General features: G+C 40.2%; 1 protein-coding gene across 1 annotated transcript in view; it reads left to right on the top strand.

Annotated features, from left to right (window-relative positions):
* The first annotated feature begins 2610 nt into the window (after positions 1-2610).
* Positions 2611-17209, top strand: part of LOC118851357 (tyrosine 3-monooxygenase-like) — a 73018-nt gene continuing 58419 nt past the window's right edge. Inside the window, 4 exon segments of the mRNA XM_036760802.1 lie at positions 2611-2808; positions 3900-4074; positions 5480-5492; positions 8381-8456. Coding sequence (XP_036616697.1) covers positions 2611-2808; positions 3900-4074; positions 5480-5492; positions 8381-8456 — 462 coding nt within the window.

The raw sequence follows: 17209 nt of genomic DNA, 5'->3' as shown, positions 1-17209 counted from the left end.
CCTGAAAGCCCTCTGTCATTTGGCAAAGTGAAATGGTAGTCTTTCAGTAGATAGTATGACAGTGGTGGGAAAACCCCAGTACCCCACGGCTAACAGCAAGGAGTCTTTGTAGATTTAGCTAAGTTGGTCTGGAGCCTTTCCCGCTTAATAGGATGCAAAGCTTGTGCTCCCCTCTAATAGACTCCTATAAGAACCTAGAGAAGTGGTGTTATAGCTTCATGAGAGGAGGCTCAGAGCTTTTTCCCCACTTACTATCGAAATTGGCAACCATATTAAAGATGACAAAATTCAATGCAGACATGACTGTGGTGAAACAGACATATTGTTATATTGCCAGTGGAATGGTGAATTGGCGAAGGGTGGAGTTTTACCTCAATGACATATTTTTCCCAAATTAACAAATGACACTGTATTCTGCACACAGTAGTGGCTAAATAAATATTTGTTAATTGTCAAACTAACAACAATGACAAAATGAGGAGAATGAGAATATTGGTAGCAAATGAGCTGGCTTAAGAATCAAGGTTTAGGGGAAGCAGAGATTTTTAACTATAACATATTCTCTCTTCCAACAAAGCCCCCAGGAAATGGAAAATGGAAAGGTAATGTTTTTATTTATTATTAAGGAAAACTATTCTTTATTTCCAACACCCCAACAGAAATTAGGCATACCTCTCAGACAGAGAATTATTTACCCGTGCAGCTGTAAATCACACCCTCTCAAAAAGTAAGAGCCTTGTCAGGGTAATACCCACTTCTAACAATGAAACATCTGGGGAGTGCAGGCTGGGAAGTTTCTTAAAAAGATTAGTGCTAGACAGTGACATTTTTTAAAAATCCTAAGCCAACATTGCCTAATTTGTTTTTATATAGTGTGCCCCTTTGTAGATCTGGTGAAGCCTAGAGACCTTCTTCTCAGAATAATGTTAATAAATGCACAAAATAAAATACACAGGACTACAAAGGAAATCAATTATATTGAGATCTAGCTATCAAATACACTTAAAAAAAACAAATTCACAGATCCTAGGTTAAGAGAGTTAGAGCATTACAAATGACCAAGTATAAATAAAATCACATTTTAGCCTCTCTCTCCAGCCTCAAAAATGCAGATAAAACATTTCAATCATATCAAGGAAAGGTGGGCTAGTTTTTTAGTCCTCCAATCTGGGGCACACCAGTCAGACTGTCTTTCCCAGCTTAATGTTGCCCAGGGTGCTGGATCTTAGTTAGACATAGGGTGTAGAATGTGTCAACACAAAGTTAAGCTCAAGGAGAAAATTGACTACAAATTCCTGGTGAGATAGGACAATCCAAACTGCAATGACAATAAAAAACAAATCAATATTGGCCAGTTTTCAGGAGCAAGTGTGAGGAGCAAATCTGAACTTACTTACAGGGTATTGTTTCTAAGAAAACGTTTTTCATTTTTAGGAACACAAGCAATCAACAAATACTCTATATGCTCGTAATGCATTTTTATGGTGTTGTATGGCTACAAACTATCCCCTGAGCACAGAACAGTGCAACTTGTGGGTAGGGCTTGAGAGAAGTGATCGTCTGATGGCTAGCTATGGTTTAGATGCTGTCAGGGATATGAATCTCCTAAAGCCTGAGGCAGGGCAGTATGGTATTGGAACTGGACTCAGGAGCTGGGTTTACATCTGTCTCTGCCCACCCACCCACCCACCCTCCCTTATCTGTTTGACCAGGTACTAATCACTTAAACTCCTTGAGGCTCAATTTCCTACTCTGGAGGAAGGGGGGTGTTGGGCTAAGTGAGGATTCCTTCCAGAGATAAATTTATGTTGAGGGCAGTGACTACATTGTTTTTACCTCCCTCCACCACCCTTCCCAGAACCTAGCACAGCATCTGGCATGTAGTAGATATTTCAATAATTGATTTTTAAAATCAATTCAAATTGCACTGAATCCAGTAATCCATTCCAATAATTTCATGGCCCTCTATTTAACTGAGGTTCTTTACCTTAGTTCTGCAAAATGCTTTTTTAAGAAAAAATATTTTGATGACTGCATTTCTATATTAATTGGTTTCTTTGATAATCATGTCATTACTTTTATGAATCTAAAAACATCATTCTGAAAAGGAGCTCATAGGCTTTACCAGACTGTTTAAAAGGTCCATGATGCAAAAAAGGGCTATGAATCCCTGCTCTGTTTCATGTATTTAAAAGGAGCAAGATTTGGGAGACAATCAAAGAAATGATCACTGGGGGCTTGGGGACCAGTCCATCTCTTTTAAGTTAGAGAGCCCCAAGATCTCAAAGGGAGATGAGGCACAGAGATAAACATGAAAAGAAACTTTCAGATCATCAAAGTGATGATACACCAGCCCCACCTTCTTCCTTCAAAGCCTGGTTCTAGGTATTTGGAGGTAGGGGCCAAGCTCCTTATAAATTCTGTTCTCCACTGCCAATTGCCTTTCAGCACCAAGGACAGTCCTCACCTCTGCCTTCCCAGCCACCTCAACCCAGCCAACCCAAACAGGCTGAGGAGAGCAAGCAGGCAGAGCTACTTTTCACCAGATTCTTTTCTCCTCCTAGATCAGCTGCTGGGTCTGCTGAGTGAAGTCTGAGGTGTTGCTATTCCATGAAGACTGAAGTCTCCCACCCCCATTCCTCTCCCTTCCTACCCAGGAGAGGCAGTCTAGGAGGCAGTCTGGAGGAGTCTGGGGACCCCTGTACCCACCTCCAGTATGCAAAATGGGATGGAGGAGGCAGAGCAGATATAACTATACTCTTCTCCATTGGGAAGGCCAATTTGTCAAGGGCTGCCCAAGTCTTTGAGGTACTGCCTATTTCCACCTAGAGGGACTGCAAAATCCTCACTGAAATTTGGTCAAGAGGCCCTTTAAAGGTTGCAGAAAGAAACTCATAAGCATAGGTCTTGAAGAATATTAAGCTCTTTCTTCTCTGGAATGTCTTCCAGTTCCCATACTCTTCATCATTAAGTTTCTAATATTATCCCTTAACTTCCTTTTCTTATCTGTCTTCCATATATCATCTCCTTTTCCAGTTAACTCTGCTATCAGTTACAAACACCTTCTCTAACTTGACCTTTTTTGTTCTTTCCTGTCTCCCTCTAGGCAGAATACCTACTCCCAGGTCTTTAATAGGCATAGATAAGTGCTTGTCTGGAATGGTGTGGTCATTTCTGGGGATGAGACATTCAGAGGAGATTCCCTGTAGGGCTATGCTTTCCATCCCATAATCACAGCCCCTCCTGTTGGTTCAGCAGTATGGGAAATTCCTTTGCTGAGTCCCATGATCATTTCTGAATGTTTTGGGCAAGAGGAGGAAGAGAACAAAGAAAATGCTCCTCTCCCTCCAGTTGGGAAAGAAAGTATTCTTCCAGAGGGTCTGTCTGAGACTAGAAATCTTGCAAGTTTTCCTTTTTCATTTATGTCCATGGGGAGAAGTTTCACCCATGAAAGAAATTCAACAGGGTTCTGGGCCATAAGAACAGAAGTCTATTCATTGAGTTTAGATGTAAACTGCTTGCTGGTGGGAGTGGTCAATGGAGAAGTACTGGGGATATCCTGCAGGATGCATGATGACTCCCATCCATTGTTTCATAGAGCAGGCCTGGGGAATGGAGGGAATGAACCACAGTTTTGCAGGAGAAGGGGACAGAATTTAAACTGTTTCTTCTAATCCTGTTTTATTTTAAAATGGAAATATATATGTAGGAAGCTTGATGGGGGGAGGGGGCAAGGGGATGGGTGGGAAAGCTGAATTCTTTCAATCTTTACCTGGCCAGAAAATTTAAACAACGACAGCATCAAACCTCTTTAGGTTAGTATAAATGCATATTTATTAAATGAGTCATTCTTTTCAGCCATCAGAATTTCTTAGAGGCTTTTACTCTCCTCTTTTCAGTCCTTTGAAGCTAAAATCCACCATCTAGAAACCAGGCCTGCCTCCAAAGCCAAAAATGCTTTGCACCATCTGGAAGTTTTTATGAAGTGTGAAATCCAAAACTCGAGCATCAGTCTGCTTATCAGTTCCTTGAAGAAAGTGGCTGATGATGTAAAAATTCACTGGGAAGAAAAAGGTATGTAGGGCACAGACAGGCAATGCCAGATGTGGGTGTACAGGTACAAGGACTCCTCATTTTTACCATCTCTGCTGTCATTTAGCTCCTCCCACAGACCCAATCTATTCTTTCTTCATTCTAAAAACATTTATTAGGTGTCTACTTTGTATAACTTGGATTTGGCAGCCAGGGCTTACCTCCCTCTTCCTCCAGGGCACCAACAGATAGAGGCTACTGACAGCACTTGCAGCCCTTTAGCAGAGGAGGGGTAACAGACAGCACCTAGCTAACAAGAGTTATTAGGCAAAATAAGCAGCTGACATATTTCTCCCTTCATCAGAGAGCTGCACATCAGATGAGTCTTTCCACAGTCCACCCTAGCCCGTTTCAGTATCTTTCTTCACTCAAAGTGTCTATCTCCAGGGGTGTCTGTCTCCCTCTTCTTCCTACAAGATGATGGTCTATGACCTCTCCCAAATTAATTTGTCTTAAAGCATTTAATTAAAGGCATTTCATGCCATCTCCCTGGGGCCCATTTTGTGCCACATTTCCCTGAGGCAAAACACGACTAGTTATTGGTCTTAGAGTACCTACTAGGTTCTGAGGGGTAGAGGAAAAGGAAGAGACACAAAGTTTAGCTATAATCCCTGTTCATGGAACTTATAGCCTAGGAGACAGAGTAAGATATAAACATAGACACAAAACATTAAATGATGAATGCATTTAGAAATTCTAAAACCAAAGTGCTTTTCAAACTCTAAGGTATGTGTGTGTGTGGGGGGGAGTGGCCTCTGAAACAGCATCAGGCATGATTGAAGTCCAAAATATGCCAAGAGAATTTCTTGGCTCAGATAGATGTAAACCACTATTTGGAAGCACCATTTGAGAATCCTTCAAAGCAACATAGATTTTACTTATTGAAAATATATGCAGAACAGATCAGGTTAAAAAGGAGCAAATAGGAGAACAAGAATAGAATAAAAGCTCAGTGGGCTCATTAGCTCTAGTATGTATGTATGTATGTATGTATGTATATACATACAGAGAGATAGCTACACATACATACACACATATACATATATGTGTGTGTTTATATTATGTATACACATATGTATACATACACCATCTGTACATATATACATATACATATATATGCATATGTACACACATATACATTATAAACACAGATATTATATATGTTATTTTCCTGAAAACAAGAAGCCTTCTGTCCCAAAGAACAGTCATATAGCTAATTTAGGAGCATTTTTTTGTAATAATCTAGTCATGTAAATCTTACATCATCCATAAGCATTGGGTCATTGAATATATAGATTACTATTTTATGGGACTTTTTTCTCTTATATTCAGATAGTCTCCCCTTTCTTTCTGATGAAAGCACATTTATCTTTTTTTCCCCTTACAGCCCCTTGGTTCCCAAAGAAGATTCGAGATCTTGACTTCCAGGGGTGGAGCCAAGATGGCGGCTGGAAAGCAGGGACTTGCATGAGCTCCCCACCATGTCCCTCCAAAAGGCTATAAAAAATGGCTCTGAACACATTCTAGAACTGCAGAACCCACAAAATAGCAGAGGGAAGCAGGGATCCAGCCCAGGACAGCCTGGATGGTTGCTGGATGAGGTCTATCATGCATGGAGTGGAGGAGAGCAGAGCTCAGCATGGGAGGCAGCAGGACCAACCAGACCAGGGCAGGACAGGCCCTAGCACCCTGAATCAGTGAGCTGTGGCACTTACCAGACTTCTCAACCCACAAACACCAAAGACAACAGAGAAGGTTAGTGGGAAAAGTTGTGGGGGGACAGAGTTCAAGGTTTGGCCACCACCCCAGGGGCAGTGAGGGAGGTGCAGCTACAGAACTACAGCTGCAGTTACTTCCAGCCCCAGGCCCACGTGGTGGATCAGAGCAGGAGTGCAGAGCCTGCTGAAGATTTGTGTCAGGTCCGGGTTGGTGGTACTTGAGGAAGGAGGAGTGCTGGTGTGGCAGAGCTGGCTGTGTAGAAATAGCTCTGAAATCAACAGCACATATCCTCAAGCTTGGAACAAAGTACTTTTTGCTCTACAAGCAGTCATACCCTGATGAAAAACTCAAGGGTCAAGTAAGTTGGCTGGGAACATGGCCAGGCAGTGAAAACACACCAAGATTCAGTCTCAGACTTTGGAATCTTTCTTTGGTGACAAAGAAGACCAAAACATATGGCCTGAAGAAGTCAACAAAGTCCAAGAGCCTACACCAAAAGCCTCCAAGAAAAACATGAACTGGTCTCAGGCCATGGAAGAGCTCAAAAAAGAGTTGGAAAAGCAAGTTAGAGAAGTAGAGGAAAAATTGGGAAGAGAAATGAGAAGGATGCAAGAAAACCATGAAAAACAAGTCAATGACTTTCTAAAGGAGACCCAAAAAAAATACTGAAAAAAATATTGAAGAAAACAACGCCTTAAAAAATAGACTAACTCAAATGTCAAAAGAGCTCCAAAAAGCCAATGAGGAGAAGAATGCCTTGAAAGGCAGAATTAGCCAAATGGAAAAGGAGGTCCAAAAGACCACTGAAGAAAATACTACCTTAAAAATTAGATTGGAGCAAGTGGAAGCTAGTGACTTTATGAGAAATCAAGATATTATAAAACAGAACCAAAGGAAAGAAAAAATGGAAGACAATGTGAAATATCTCATTGGAGAAACCACTGACCTAGAAAATAGATCCAGGAGAGATAATTTAAAAATTATTGGACTACCTGAAAGCCATGATCAAAAAAAGAGCCTAGATATCATCTTTCAAGTAATTATCAAGGAGAATTGCCCTGATATTCTGGAGCCAGAGGGTAAAATAGAAATTGAAAGAATCCACACATCACCTCCTCAAATAGATCCCCAAAAGAAAACTCCTGGGAACATTGTCACTAAATTCCGGAGCTCCCAGGTCAAGGAGAAAATACTGCAAGCAGCCAGAAAGAAACAATTTGAATATTGTGGAAAAACAATCAGGATAACACAGGATCTGGCAGCTTCCATATTAAGGGACCAAAGGGCTTGGGATATGATATTCTGGAGGTCAATGGAGCTAGGATCAAAACCAAGAATCACCTACCCAGCAAAACTGAGTATCATGCTCCAAGGCAAAATATGGATTTTCAATAAAATAGAGGACTTTCAAGCTTTCTCAGTGAAAAGACCAGAACTGAATAGAAAATTTGACTTTCAAACACAAGAATCAAGAGAAGCATGAAAAGGTAAACAAGAAAGAGAAATCATAAGGGACTTACTAAAGTTGAACTGTTTTCCTTACATTGCTACATAGAAAGATGATGTGATTCATAAGACCTCAATATCATAGTAGCTGAAAGGAATATGCACATATATGTATATATATGTACACACACGCACATATATATACATATGTGTGTGTCTACGTAGGTATATGTACATATATATGTGTATATATATATATATATATACACACACACACACACACAAAGGGCACAGGGTGAGTTGAATATGAAGGGATGATATCTAAAAAAATAAAATCAATTTAAGGGATAAGAGAGGAATATATTGAGAGAGGGAGAAAGGGAGAGATAGAATGGGGTAAATTATCTCACATAAAAGTGGCAAGAAAAAGTGGTTCTGTAGGAAGGGAAGAGGGGTGAGGTGAAGCGGAATGAGTAAATCTTGCTCTTATCGGATTTGACCTGAGGAGGGAATACCATACACACTCAATTGGGTATCTTACCCCACAGGAAAGAAGGAGGAAGAAGATTAAAAAGGGGGGATGATAGAAGGGAGGGCAGACAGGGGGAGGAGGTAATCAAAAACAAACACTTTCGAAAAGGGATAGGGTCAAGGGAGAAAATTCAATAAAGGGGGATAGGTTAGGAAGGAGAAAAACATAGTTAATCTTTCATAACACGAGTATTGTGGAAAGGTTTTACATAATGACACGCATGTGGCCTATGTTGAATTGCTTGCCTTCTTAGGGAGGGAGTGTGGGGAGGGAAGAGGGGAGAGAATTTGGAACTCAAAGTCTTAAAAACAGACGTTCAAAAACAACAACAAAGAAAATTTTTTTCATGCAACTAGGAAATAAGACACACAGGCAATGGGGCAAAGACATTTATCTTGCCTTACAAGAGAAGAAGGGAAAGGGGGATGGGAGGGGAGTGGGGTGACAGATGGGAGGGCTGACTGGGGAATGAGGCAACCAGAATATATGCCATCTTGGAGTGGGGGGAAGGTAGAAACGGGGAAAAAATTTGTAATTCAAACTTTTGTGAAAATCAATACTGAAAACTAAATATATTAAATAAATTTAAAAAAAGAAGATTCGCGATCTTGACAAATGCCATCACATAATTACCAGTTTTGAACCTAACCTGAACCATGACCACCCAGTAAGTCAAAAAGCCCCTCTAAAATCTTTATTATCATTATTATTGTGGTTATCTTCTTTTTTCATTGAGGCTCAGAGTAAGACAGACTGGGTACAATTCACTTCCTTATGATTCTTATTTTAGATTTAACATCCTTGGAACTGAGAGTTATATAGCACTCTCCATCCATTATCTTGTGCAATCCTCACAACTCTTTGAGATCAGCATCGCAGGTCATGTTATCCCCATTTTATGAATGAAGAAGCTGAAGCAGAGGGAGGTTAAGTGATTAAGTATCAGACACTTGAACCCAGGTATTCCTGACCAAAAGTCTATCCAATACATAGAAAGTTTTAAATATTATCTCGCAACACCATGATGTAGGTACTACATGGCTTACTTGGAGTTGAAACTGCTTGAAGGTGGGGATAGAGTGTTGGACTTGGAGTCTAGAAACCCTGAGATCAAATCTCACCTCAGACACTTAATGGCTGTGTGATCCTGGGTAAAGTACTTCATTTTTTTTTTCAGGCTTAGTTTCCTCATCTGTGAAATGGGGAGGAAAAAAAGAACATCTACGTCAAAGAGTTGTTATGCTGCTTAAATTAGATAGTATAGGTAAAGAAAAGCTTAAAGCACCATGTAAATACCAGATATTGTTATTACTACTTTCAAAAAAAGATAAAACTGAGACTTAGAGACATTAAGTGACTTATCCAAGGCAACAAACTAGTCAATGGCAAAGCTAGGTCTGAAACCCAAGTCTTCAAGGCCACTGCTCCTTCCACTATACAACCCTACAGGGTGTAATTTGTCACCTTTGTTGGAGCCCTAGTAAGAAAGTGATTTGTAATTCACAAAAATGAACTGAGCTTGCTATGTTGGAAAATGTCTAGTTCTAAAGGTGGGATCATAGAATTTTGAATTGGAAGGGAACTCAGAAATTAACAAGTCCTGGACTCTTGACTTGCATCTCTTGGAAGTCCATGGATCTTCAAAGGATCCATGGATAGATTTCAGCAGGTTCATGAACTTGAACTTGGATGGGAAAAAATACAGCTTTATTTCAATATAATTGGCTTCCTTTGTAACCCTCTATATTTTAGTATATGCATTTAAAAACATTATTCTGAGAAGGGATCGATAGATTTCACCAGATGGCCATAGAGGTTCATGACACAAAAAGTATTAAGAGTCCCTGGTTCTGGTTTAACACTTAATTTTACAGATAACCAAGGTCCTTACAGATCTGCTCAAGGTCTTACAGACATGTTATAATAAGGTGTTTGGACCTCTAAGGACCATTAAAGCTCTAAATCCATGATCCAATTATTCTAATTCCAAATCCAATTCTCTTTCCACATATGCATCACAGGACCTAGAGTATAATAACAATTAAAATGTTTGTTGACTTATTTTTTCACTACATCCAGCAAAATAAAGCAAATCCATGTCTTACCTCCTGGGTCATCATAGATGATGCTACCTTTACCACTAAGGCCTATCTGCAATGGCTATTCTCAATCCTAATTCTTCTTGACCTATCTGCAGATTTTGATAGTATTGATCACTCCCTTCTCTCTAGATTTTCAAGACACAACTCTCTCTTGGTTCTCCTCCTACCTATCAGAATGTTCATTCTTTGCTAGAACCTCCTTTAGGTCATTGCTGCTAACCATAAAGGTCCCATTGGGTTCAGTCTGGCATTCTCTTCTCCCTTTATGCTACTTCACTTGGTGATCTCATCAGCTCCCATGGATTTAATTAGCATGTCTATGCTGCTGATTTTCAGATATACTTACCCAGCCATAATCTCCAGACTCACATTTCCAACTGCCTTTCACATATTTTGAATTGGATATCCAGTAGACATCTCAAACTCAGTATGTCCAAAACTAAACTCATTTTTCTTCCCCATAAATCTTTCTTACTTCTAACTTTCCTAATACTGTTAAGGTGTATTGTTAATGTATTTTTGCTTAATTTGAATATCTTCCCATCCATTAATAGGTCCATGTGACCTGCTTAAGTCACAGGGGAGACTAAGTCACATGTGGTGGGAAGAGCTTGCTGAATGGGTGGAATAGGAAAGGGTAGAGCAGAAAGAAAGTTGTTCAGAACAGTTAGAGCATTAGGAGAGAGAGGACACAGGCAAGCAGCTAGCATTATGAGTGTTTGTTTGTGGGAAGGCTTTGGGATGGAGTTGCTCCCTGTAGTGATAATGTGTATTAATTTCTTTGTTGCTATGATATATTCAGTTTACTGGTGTTCAGATCTGGCTTTCTGATGTCTGAATAAATGTTTTGCTTCTGTCTTCTTTATGGAGAATCTGTTATATTTTGTGAGTCAGAACCACACTGGCATATTCATAGCAATAGCAACCACTGTGAATATTGCCTTGGTGATACATAAGGGCAACACATCCTTCCAGTCTCTATTCCAAAGATACATCATCTCAAGTCATCAGATAATGATAATCTATGTTTAAGATTTGCAATCAGTGTTTATACTGAACTCTAAATTTTTGATCCTATGGGTCATGTGACTAACCAATCTGGTATCCTATAGCCACTCTCCCACTTACCCAATATCCTTCCTAAAACAAGTATATAGAATTTACTTAAGCTATAGTCTACTAATAACCACAAAATGTAAGAAGACCTAGATAAAGGCCATCAGCATGTTGGATAGATCCTCTGTGGAAAATCTACGGTAGAACATTGACAAGCTTTGTGTGAGTCAAAAAAAAGCATGGATGAATTTGCATGAATGAATTTTGTATGTATTGGATAGAGTTTGGGACTTGGAGTCAGGAAGACCTGGGTTCAAATCTCTGAAACTTGGTTACTTAACCTCTCTCTCCGAATTAGAGGAGTATCTACACTGATGATATTACATATTTTCTAATGTCCAAGCTAAGTTCAAGATAACAAAGTGCTAGACTGTCTTTTTTTTAGAGAGGCTAAGGGGTAGCAGTGTAGCTTCTCAGGGAAGGAGTTGAAGTGACTGAAAAGGCCATAGGAAATGAGTCAGGAAACTTATGTTCTAATCCCTTGTTTTCCAATATTTATCTATGTGACCTTGAACAAGTCACTCCAGATCTCTGGGCTTTAGTTTGCTTATTTGTAAAATGAGGAAGTTGGTCTAAATCAGCTCTAATGGACCTTTTAGCATTAACACTGTATGAATCTGGCATACAGAAAATATCAGCAATACCAATCCATATGACTACTGTTACAAATCTTTATAGAATTTGGGTTCAAATCTGCTTCTGCTACTTACTATCTATGAGTCTATTGTCCTACTGTCTATTAACACATCAAGTGCATCTTAAATGAAAACACAACAGAGGAAAAGCCAGGACTTTGCAAACAACTTTCTATGGCAAAGTTCTTTATGGTGATTCAGAGAAGTTTCTTAGTTGGAAGGAGCCAATGTTCAGGAGGCATTTGATTGGGAAGAGGCTGTTTCCTTGGTAGACCAAAAGAGGGAGACAACATCAATCTAAAATAATTCCCAGCCTAGTGCTTAGCTACATTGTGCAATTCACTGACCAGGGCTGGAGCAATTTCATTAGTATATTACAAAGCAATTCTCTGCAAGATATTTTTGTAGGAAAAATAACTTTGGGTGTTCCCATTTTCCAAAGGAAAGTCAACAATTGTTAATAATAGCTGTTTGTGTTCTCTGCAGTCATATTTCTACCCTGTGTGATAAACAATGGACTCAAGTCACATGTTTTCTGATGTAGGGGAACCAAGGAATGAGCTCATACCAATAGAAAATTGAAATTTATCTGCACCAAATTTAAAGACAAAGCAACGACAGCAACAAAACTCCAAAGCGCTTTGCAACTGGACAGCACTATCTTAGGTAAGACCTGTTGGAGGCTGTCATTCAGTTTACAACCATCTCCACTCCAAACATTCATATGGACCATTTGTGCCTGACCCATGGTAGAGCCTTCCAAGCTCAGATTGGTCTGATCAGCCACAGTAGGACACACTGTACCTTGACCCCAACAAAGTGATGTCATTGTGGTCCTATTCAAGAATGAAGGACAACAACCAACCAACCAATAATTTCATTCTTAAATGTAGCTGTGATCTCCTTAACAACATGGTGTCAATATCAACTCATCTATGCCTTTCCATTATGTTCAATTATCATTTCTGTTTTTGCACAGATCTTTCATAGAGGGTCTATCCATCATGGTCAAAGGCCTTCCTCTAGGTATTGTTTATATTTTACAGGCATGAGTGAATCACTAAAGCTTCAGTTCTACACCCCAGAGTTTAAGAAGGACAATGAAAAATTTGAAAATGACAAGAGGAGGGTAAGCAGGATAGTAATATGACCACAAAATCTTCTATCTAAAGATGGAAGGGACCTTAGGGAGCATCTGTCCTTTCATCTAATAGATGAGGGAGTCTCAGAGTTCATGCTAAATGAGGATCATGTGAAACAGTGGGATATATTTATCTAGGAGAAAAGAAAACTTAGAGGATGCTGGTAGAGGTGAAACATGATAGTTATTATCAAATATTTTAATATATGTCCCATAGAGAGTAGTTAGACTTGCTGTTTGGTCCCAGAAGACAATACTAGAAGTGATGAATGGAAGTTGCAAAAAGACAAAGTTAGACTAAATATCAAAAAAACCTTTAAAAATAATGAGAACTACCCCAAAGTTGAATAGATTGCCTTGAGAGGGGATGGGTTATCCTTCATCACAGGCCTTCAAGCAAAGGTTGAATCCCTACTTATTGTGTATATCATAGGAAAGATTCTTATTCCAATATGGGTTGGTCTAGATGTCTTCTAAGGTCCCTTCTATCTCTGAAAATGCTATGACTCTATGTTTGTCTGTCTATTCAGCATGACCAACTCATCTCTTTTCCCATTTGTACATTTTCTCAAATAGGTCCTCTAAGCCACTTTTGACTATATGTCACTATTTCAAGTGATGTTACCTTGTACCCACCACGTACCTCACACTCATTCATTTCTCTGATGCCCCTTGTGGTGTTTTGAAATTCCCAGACATGCAACATTGCCCTTAGTCCTTCCACTGGCTAATAAAAAGTTGTGATTGTTGTGTTACTTAATTGACTTATCTTTTCAGTCAAAGCAGTTGATACCATAGTCCTCCTACATAGGTATATGTAGTTATGTAGTGGGAAAAGAATTGGATTTGTGTGTTGGTAAGCAAAATGGGCTCTTAGCACTTAGTTCAACCAAGTGCCCTTGAAGAGTTTGGCTTTTGTTTCCTTTGAGTAATTCAGTGTATTTCATTGAGTCTTACTAAGTGCTAAGCCCCAGGCTCTAACCCCTATTACCTATGTGGGTGTGAACTTCCCACATCCTAAGGGGAGGTGCTAACTTGAGAGTCAATCACAGGAGCCTAAGTTCTGGTCATTCAGATGACGTCTGATGATGTCTGACATGCTTTAAGAAGAGAAGATAGGGCCATTTGCGCAGGGTTCTCATTCATGCTGGCGCACTGATGCGGAGATTCTGGGCAGCTGTAGCTAAGAGCCCTCCAGCTCGTAACCCAGATGTTGGGAGTTTGTTTAAACTCTGGTAACTATGTATTGGGATTTGAATCAGACAAGGTCTGTCTGTCGATGTTTGTACTTTGTTTGCATTTTGTTCTGAAGTTCAGGGTGCTGGTTTTTTCCCCTGAACTAAGTGAATTATATTTGTATGCTGAATTAAAGTAAGCTTGTCAACCCCTTAAAGTTGCTTTCCTGGGGGCGGAGCCAAGATGGCAGCTGGTAAGCACGGACTAGAGTGAGCTCCGTACCCGAGTCCCTCCAAAAACCTATAAAAATGGCTCTGAACCAATTCTAGAATGGCAGAACCCACAGAACAGCAGAGTGAAGCAGGGCTCCAGCCCAGGACAGCCTGGATGGTCTCTGGGTGAGGTCTATTCCACACGGAGCTGGGAGCTGGGAACGGAGTGGAGCAGAGCCCAGCCTGAGCAGCGTGGACGATCCAGACCAGAAGCCATGCGGAGGGGGCCCTAGCGCCCTGAATATGTGAGCTGCAGCAGTTACCAGACCCCTCGACCCACAAACACCAAAGACTGCGGAGAAGGTTAATGGGAAAAGCTGCGGGAGTGGAAGGAGTTTGCGGTTCGGCTTCCAGCCCCAGGGGCAGCGGAGGTGGGGCAGCTACAGCTGTTGTTACTTCCGGCTCCAGGCCCACCTGGTGGGAGGAATTAAGTGGTGGATCAGAGCAGGAGTGCAACAGCCTGCTGAAGATCTAAGCCCAGTCTGGACTGGGGGTCCTTGGGGAAGGAGGAGTGAGGCTCTGACAGAGCTGGCACCTCCCCCCCAAACGTAGAACATAGAACTCGTTAGTCTACAAGCAGTCATACCCCACTGAAAAACTCAAGGGTCAAGTTAGTTGGTTGGGAATATGTCCAGGCAGCGAAAACACGCCCAGATTCAGTCTCAGACTTTGGACTCTTTCTTTGCTGACAAAGAAGACCAAAACATACAGCCTAAAGAAGACAACAAAGTCATAGAGCCTACAACCAAAGCCTCCAAGAAAAACATGAACTGGCCCCAGGCCATAGAAGAACTCAAAAAGGATTTGGAAAAGCAAGTTAGAGAAGTAGAGGAAAAATTGGGAAGAGAAATGAGAAGGATGCGAGAAAACCATGAAAAACAAGTCAATGACTTGCTAAAGGAGACCCAAAAAAATACTGAAAAATACACTGAAGAAAACAACACCTTAAAAAACAGACTAACTCAAATGGCAAAAGAGCTCCAAAAAGCCAATGAGGAGAAGAAGGCCTTGAAAGGCAGAATTAGCCAAATGGAAAAGGAGGTCCAAAAGACCACTGAAGAAAATACTACTTTAAAAATTAGATTGGAGCAAGTGGAAGCTAGTGACTTTATGAGAAATCAGGATATTATAAAACAGAACCAGAGGAATGAAAAAATGGAAGACAATGTGAAATATCTCCTTGGAAAAACCACTGACCTGGAAAATAGATCCAGGAGAGATAAGTTAAAAATTATTGGACTACCTGAAAGCCATGATCAAAAAAAGAGCCTAGATACCATCTTTCAGGAAATTATCAAGGAGAACTGCCCTGATATTCTAGAGCCACAGGGCAAAATAGAAATTGAAAGAATCCATCCATCGCCTCCTCAAATAGATCCCAAAAAGAAATCTCCTAGGAATATTGTTGCCAAATTCCAGAGCTCCCAGATCAAGGAGAAAATACTGCAAGCAGCCAGAAAGAAACAATTTGAGTATTGTGGAAACCCAATCAGAATAACCCAAGATCTGGCAGCTTCTACATTAAGAGATCGAAGGGCTTGGAATGCAATATTCCAGAGGTCAATGGAGCTAGGATTAAAACCTAGAATCACCTACCCAGCAAAACTGAGTATCATGTTCCAAGGCAAAAGATGGAGTTTCAATAAAATAGAGGACTTTCAAGCTTTCTCAGTGAAAAGACCAGAACTGAATTGAAAATTTGACTTTCAAACACAAGAATCAAGAGAAGCATGAAAAGGTAATCAAGAAATGGAAATTGCAAGGGACTTACTAAAGTTGAACTGTTTTGTTTACATTCCTACATGGAAAGATGATGAGTATGATTCATGAGACCTCAGTATTAGGGTAGTTGAAGGGAATATGCATATATATATATATGTTTATGTATATATATAAGTGAATGTGTATGTATGTATATATCTATGTGTATATGTATGTATGTGTATATATATATATGTGTTTATATATATATGTAAAAGAGAGAGAGCAGACACAGGGTGAGTTGAAGATGAAGGGAAGATATCTAAAAGAAATAAAATGAAATTAAGGGATGAGAGAGTAACATACTGAGAGAGGGAGATAGGGAGAGATAGAATGGGGTGGATTATCTCGCATAAAGGTGGCAAGAGGAAGCAGTTCTATGGGAGGAGGGGAGGAGGCAGGTGAGGGGGGAATGAGTGAACCTTGCTCTCATCAGATTTGGCCTGAGGGGGAATACCATACATACTCAGTTGGGTATCTTACCCCACAGGAAAGAAGAGGGAGGAAGATAAAAAAAAATAAAATAAAAGGCGGGGGGATGATGGAGGGGAGGGCAGATGGGGGTGGAGGTAATCAAAACAAACACTTTGGAAAGGGGACAGGGTCAAGGGAGAAAATTCAATAAAGCGGGATGGGTTGGGAAGGAGCAAAATGTAGTTAGCCTTTCACAACAGGAGTATTGTGGAAGGGTTATACATAATAATACACGTGTGGCCTAGGTTGAATTGCTCAACTTCTTAGGGAGGGTGGGTGAGAAGGGAAGAGGGAAGAGAATTTGGAACTCAAAGTTTTAAAATCAGATGTTCAAAAACAAAAAAAGTTTTTATATGCAACTAAAAAATAAGAAACACAGGCAATGGGGTGTAGAAATTTATCTTGCCCTACAAGAAAGGAAGGGAAAAGGGGTTGAGAGGGTAGGGGGGTGATAGAGGGGAGGGCTGACTGGGGAACAGGGCAACCAGAATATAAGCCATCTTGGAGTGGGGGGGAAGGGTAGAAATGGGGAGAAAATTTGTAATTCATAATGTTGTGAAAATCAATGCTGAAAACCAAATATGTTAAATAAATAAATTGCATTTAAAAAAAATACAATAAAAATAAAATTCCCTAACAAAAAAAAAAGTTGCTTTCCTTACTAAAGCAGATCAAAAGAACCTGTGCTTTTGCAGCATGCTGGTAGCGTTCTTGTTGCCGGGCTTGTGCTGGTCTTTCACCCC

This window comes from Trichosurus vulpecula, chromosome 5 (genome assembly GCF_011100635.1).
Source record: "Trichosurus vulpecula isolate mTriVul1 chromosome 5, mTriVul1.pri, whole genome shotgun sequence".
NCBI lineage: Eukaryota > Metazoa > Chordata > Mammalia > Diprotodontia > Phalangeridae > Trichosurus > Trichosurus vulpecula.
The sequence above is the reverse complement of the archived record's forward strand: the minus strand, read 5'-3'. Positions and strand labels throughout refer to the sequence as shown.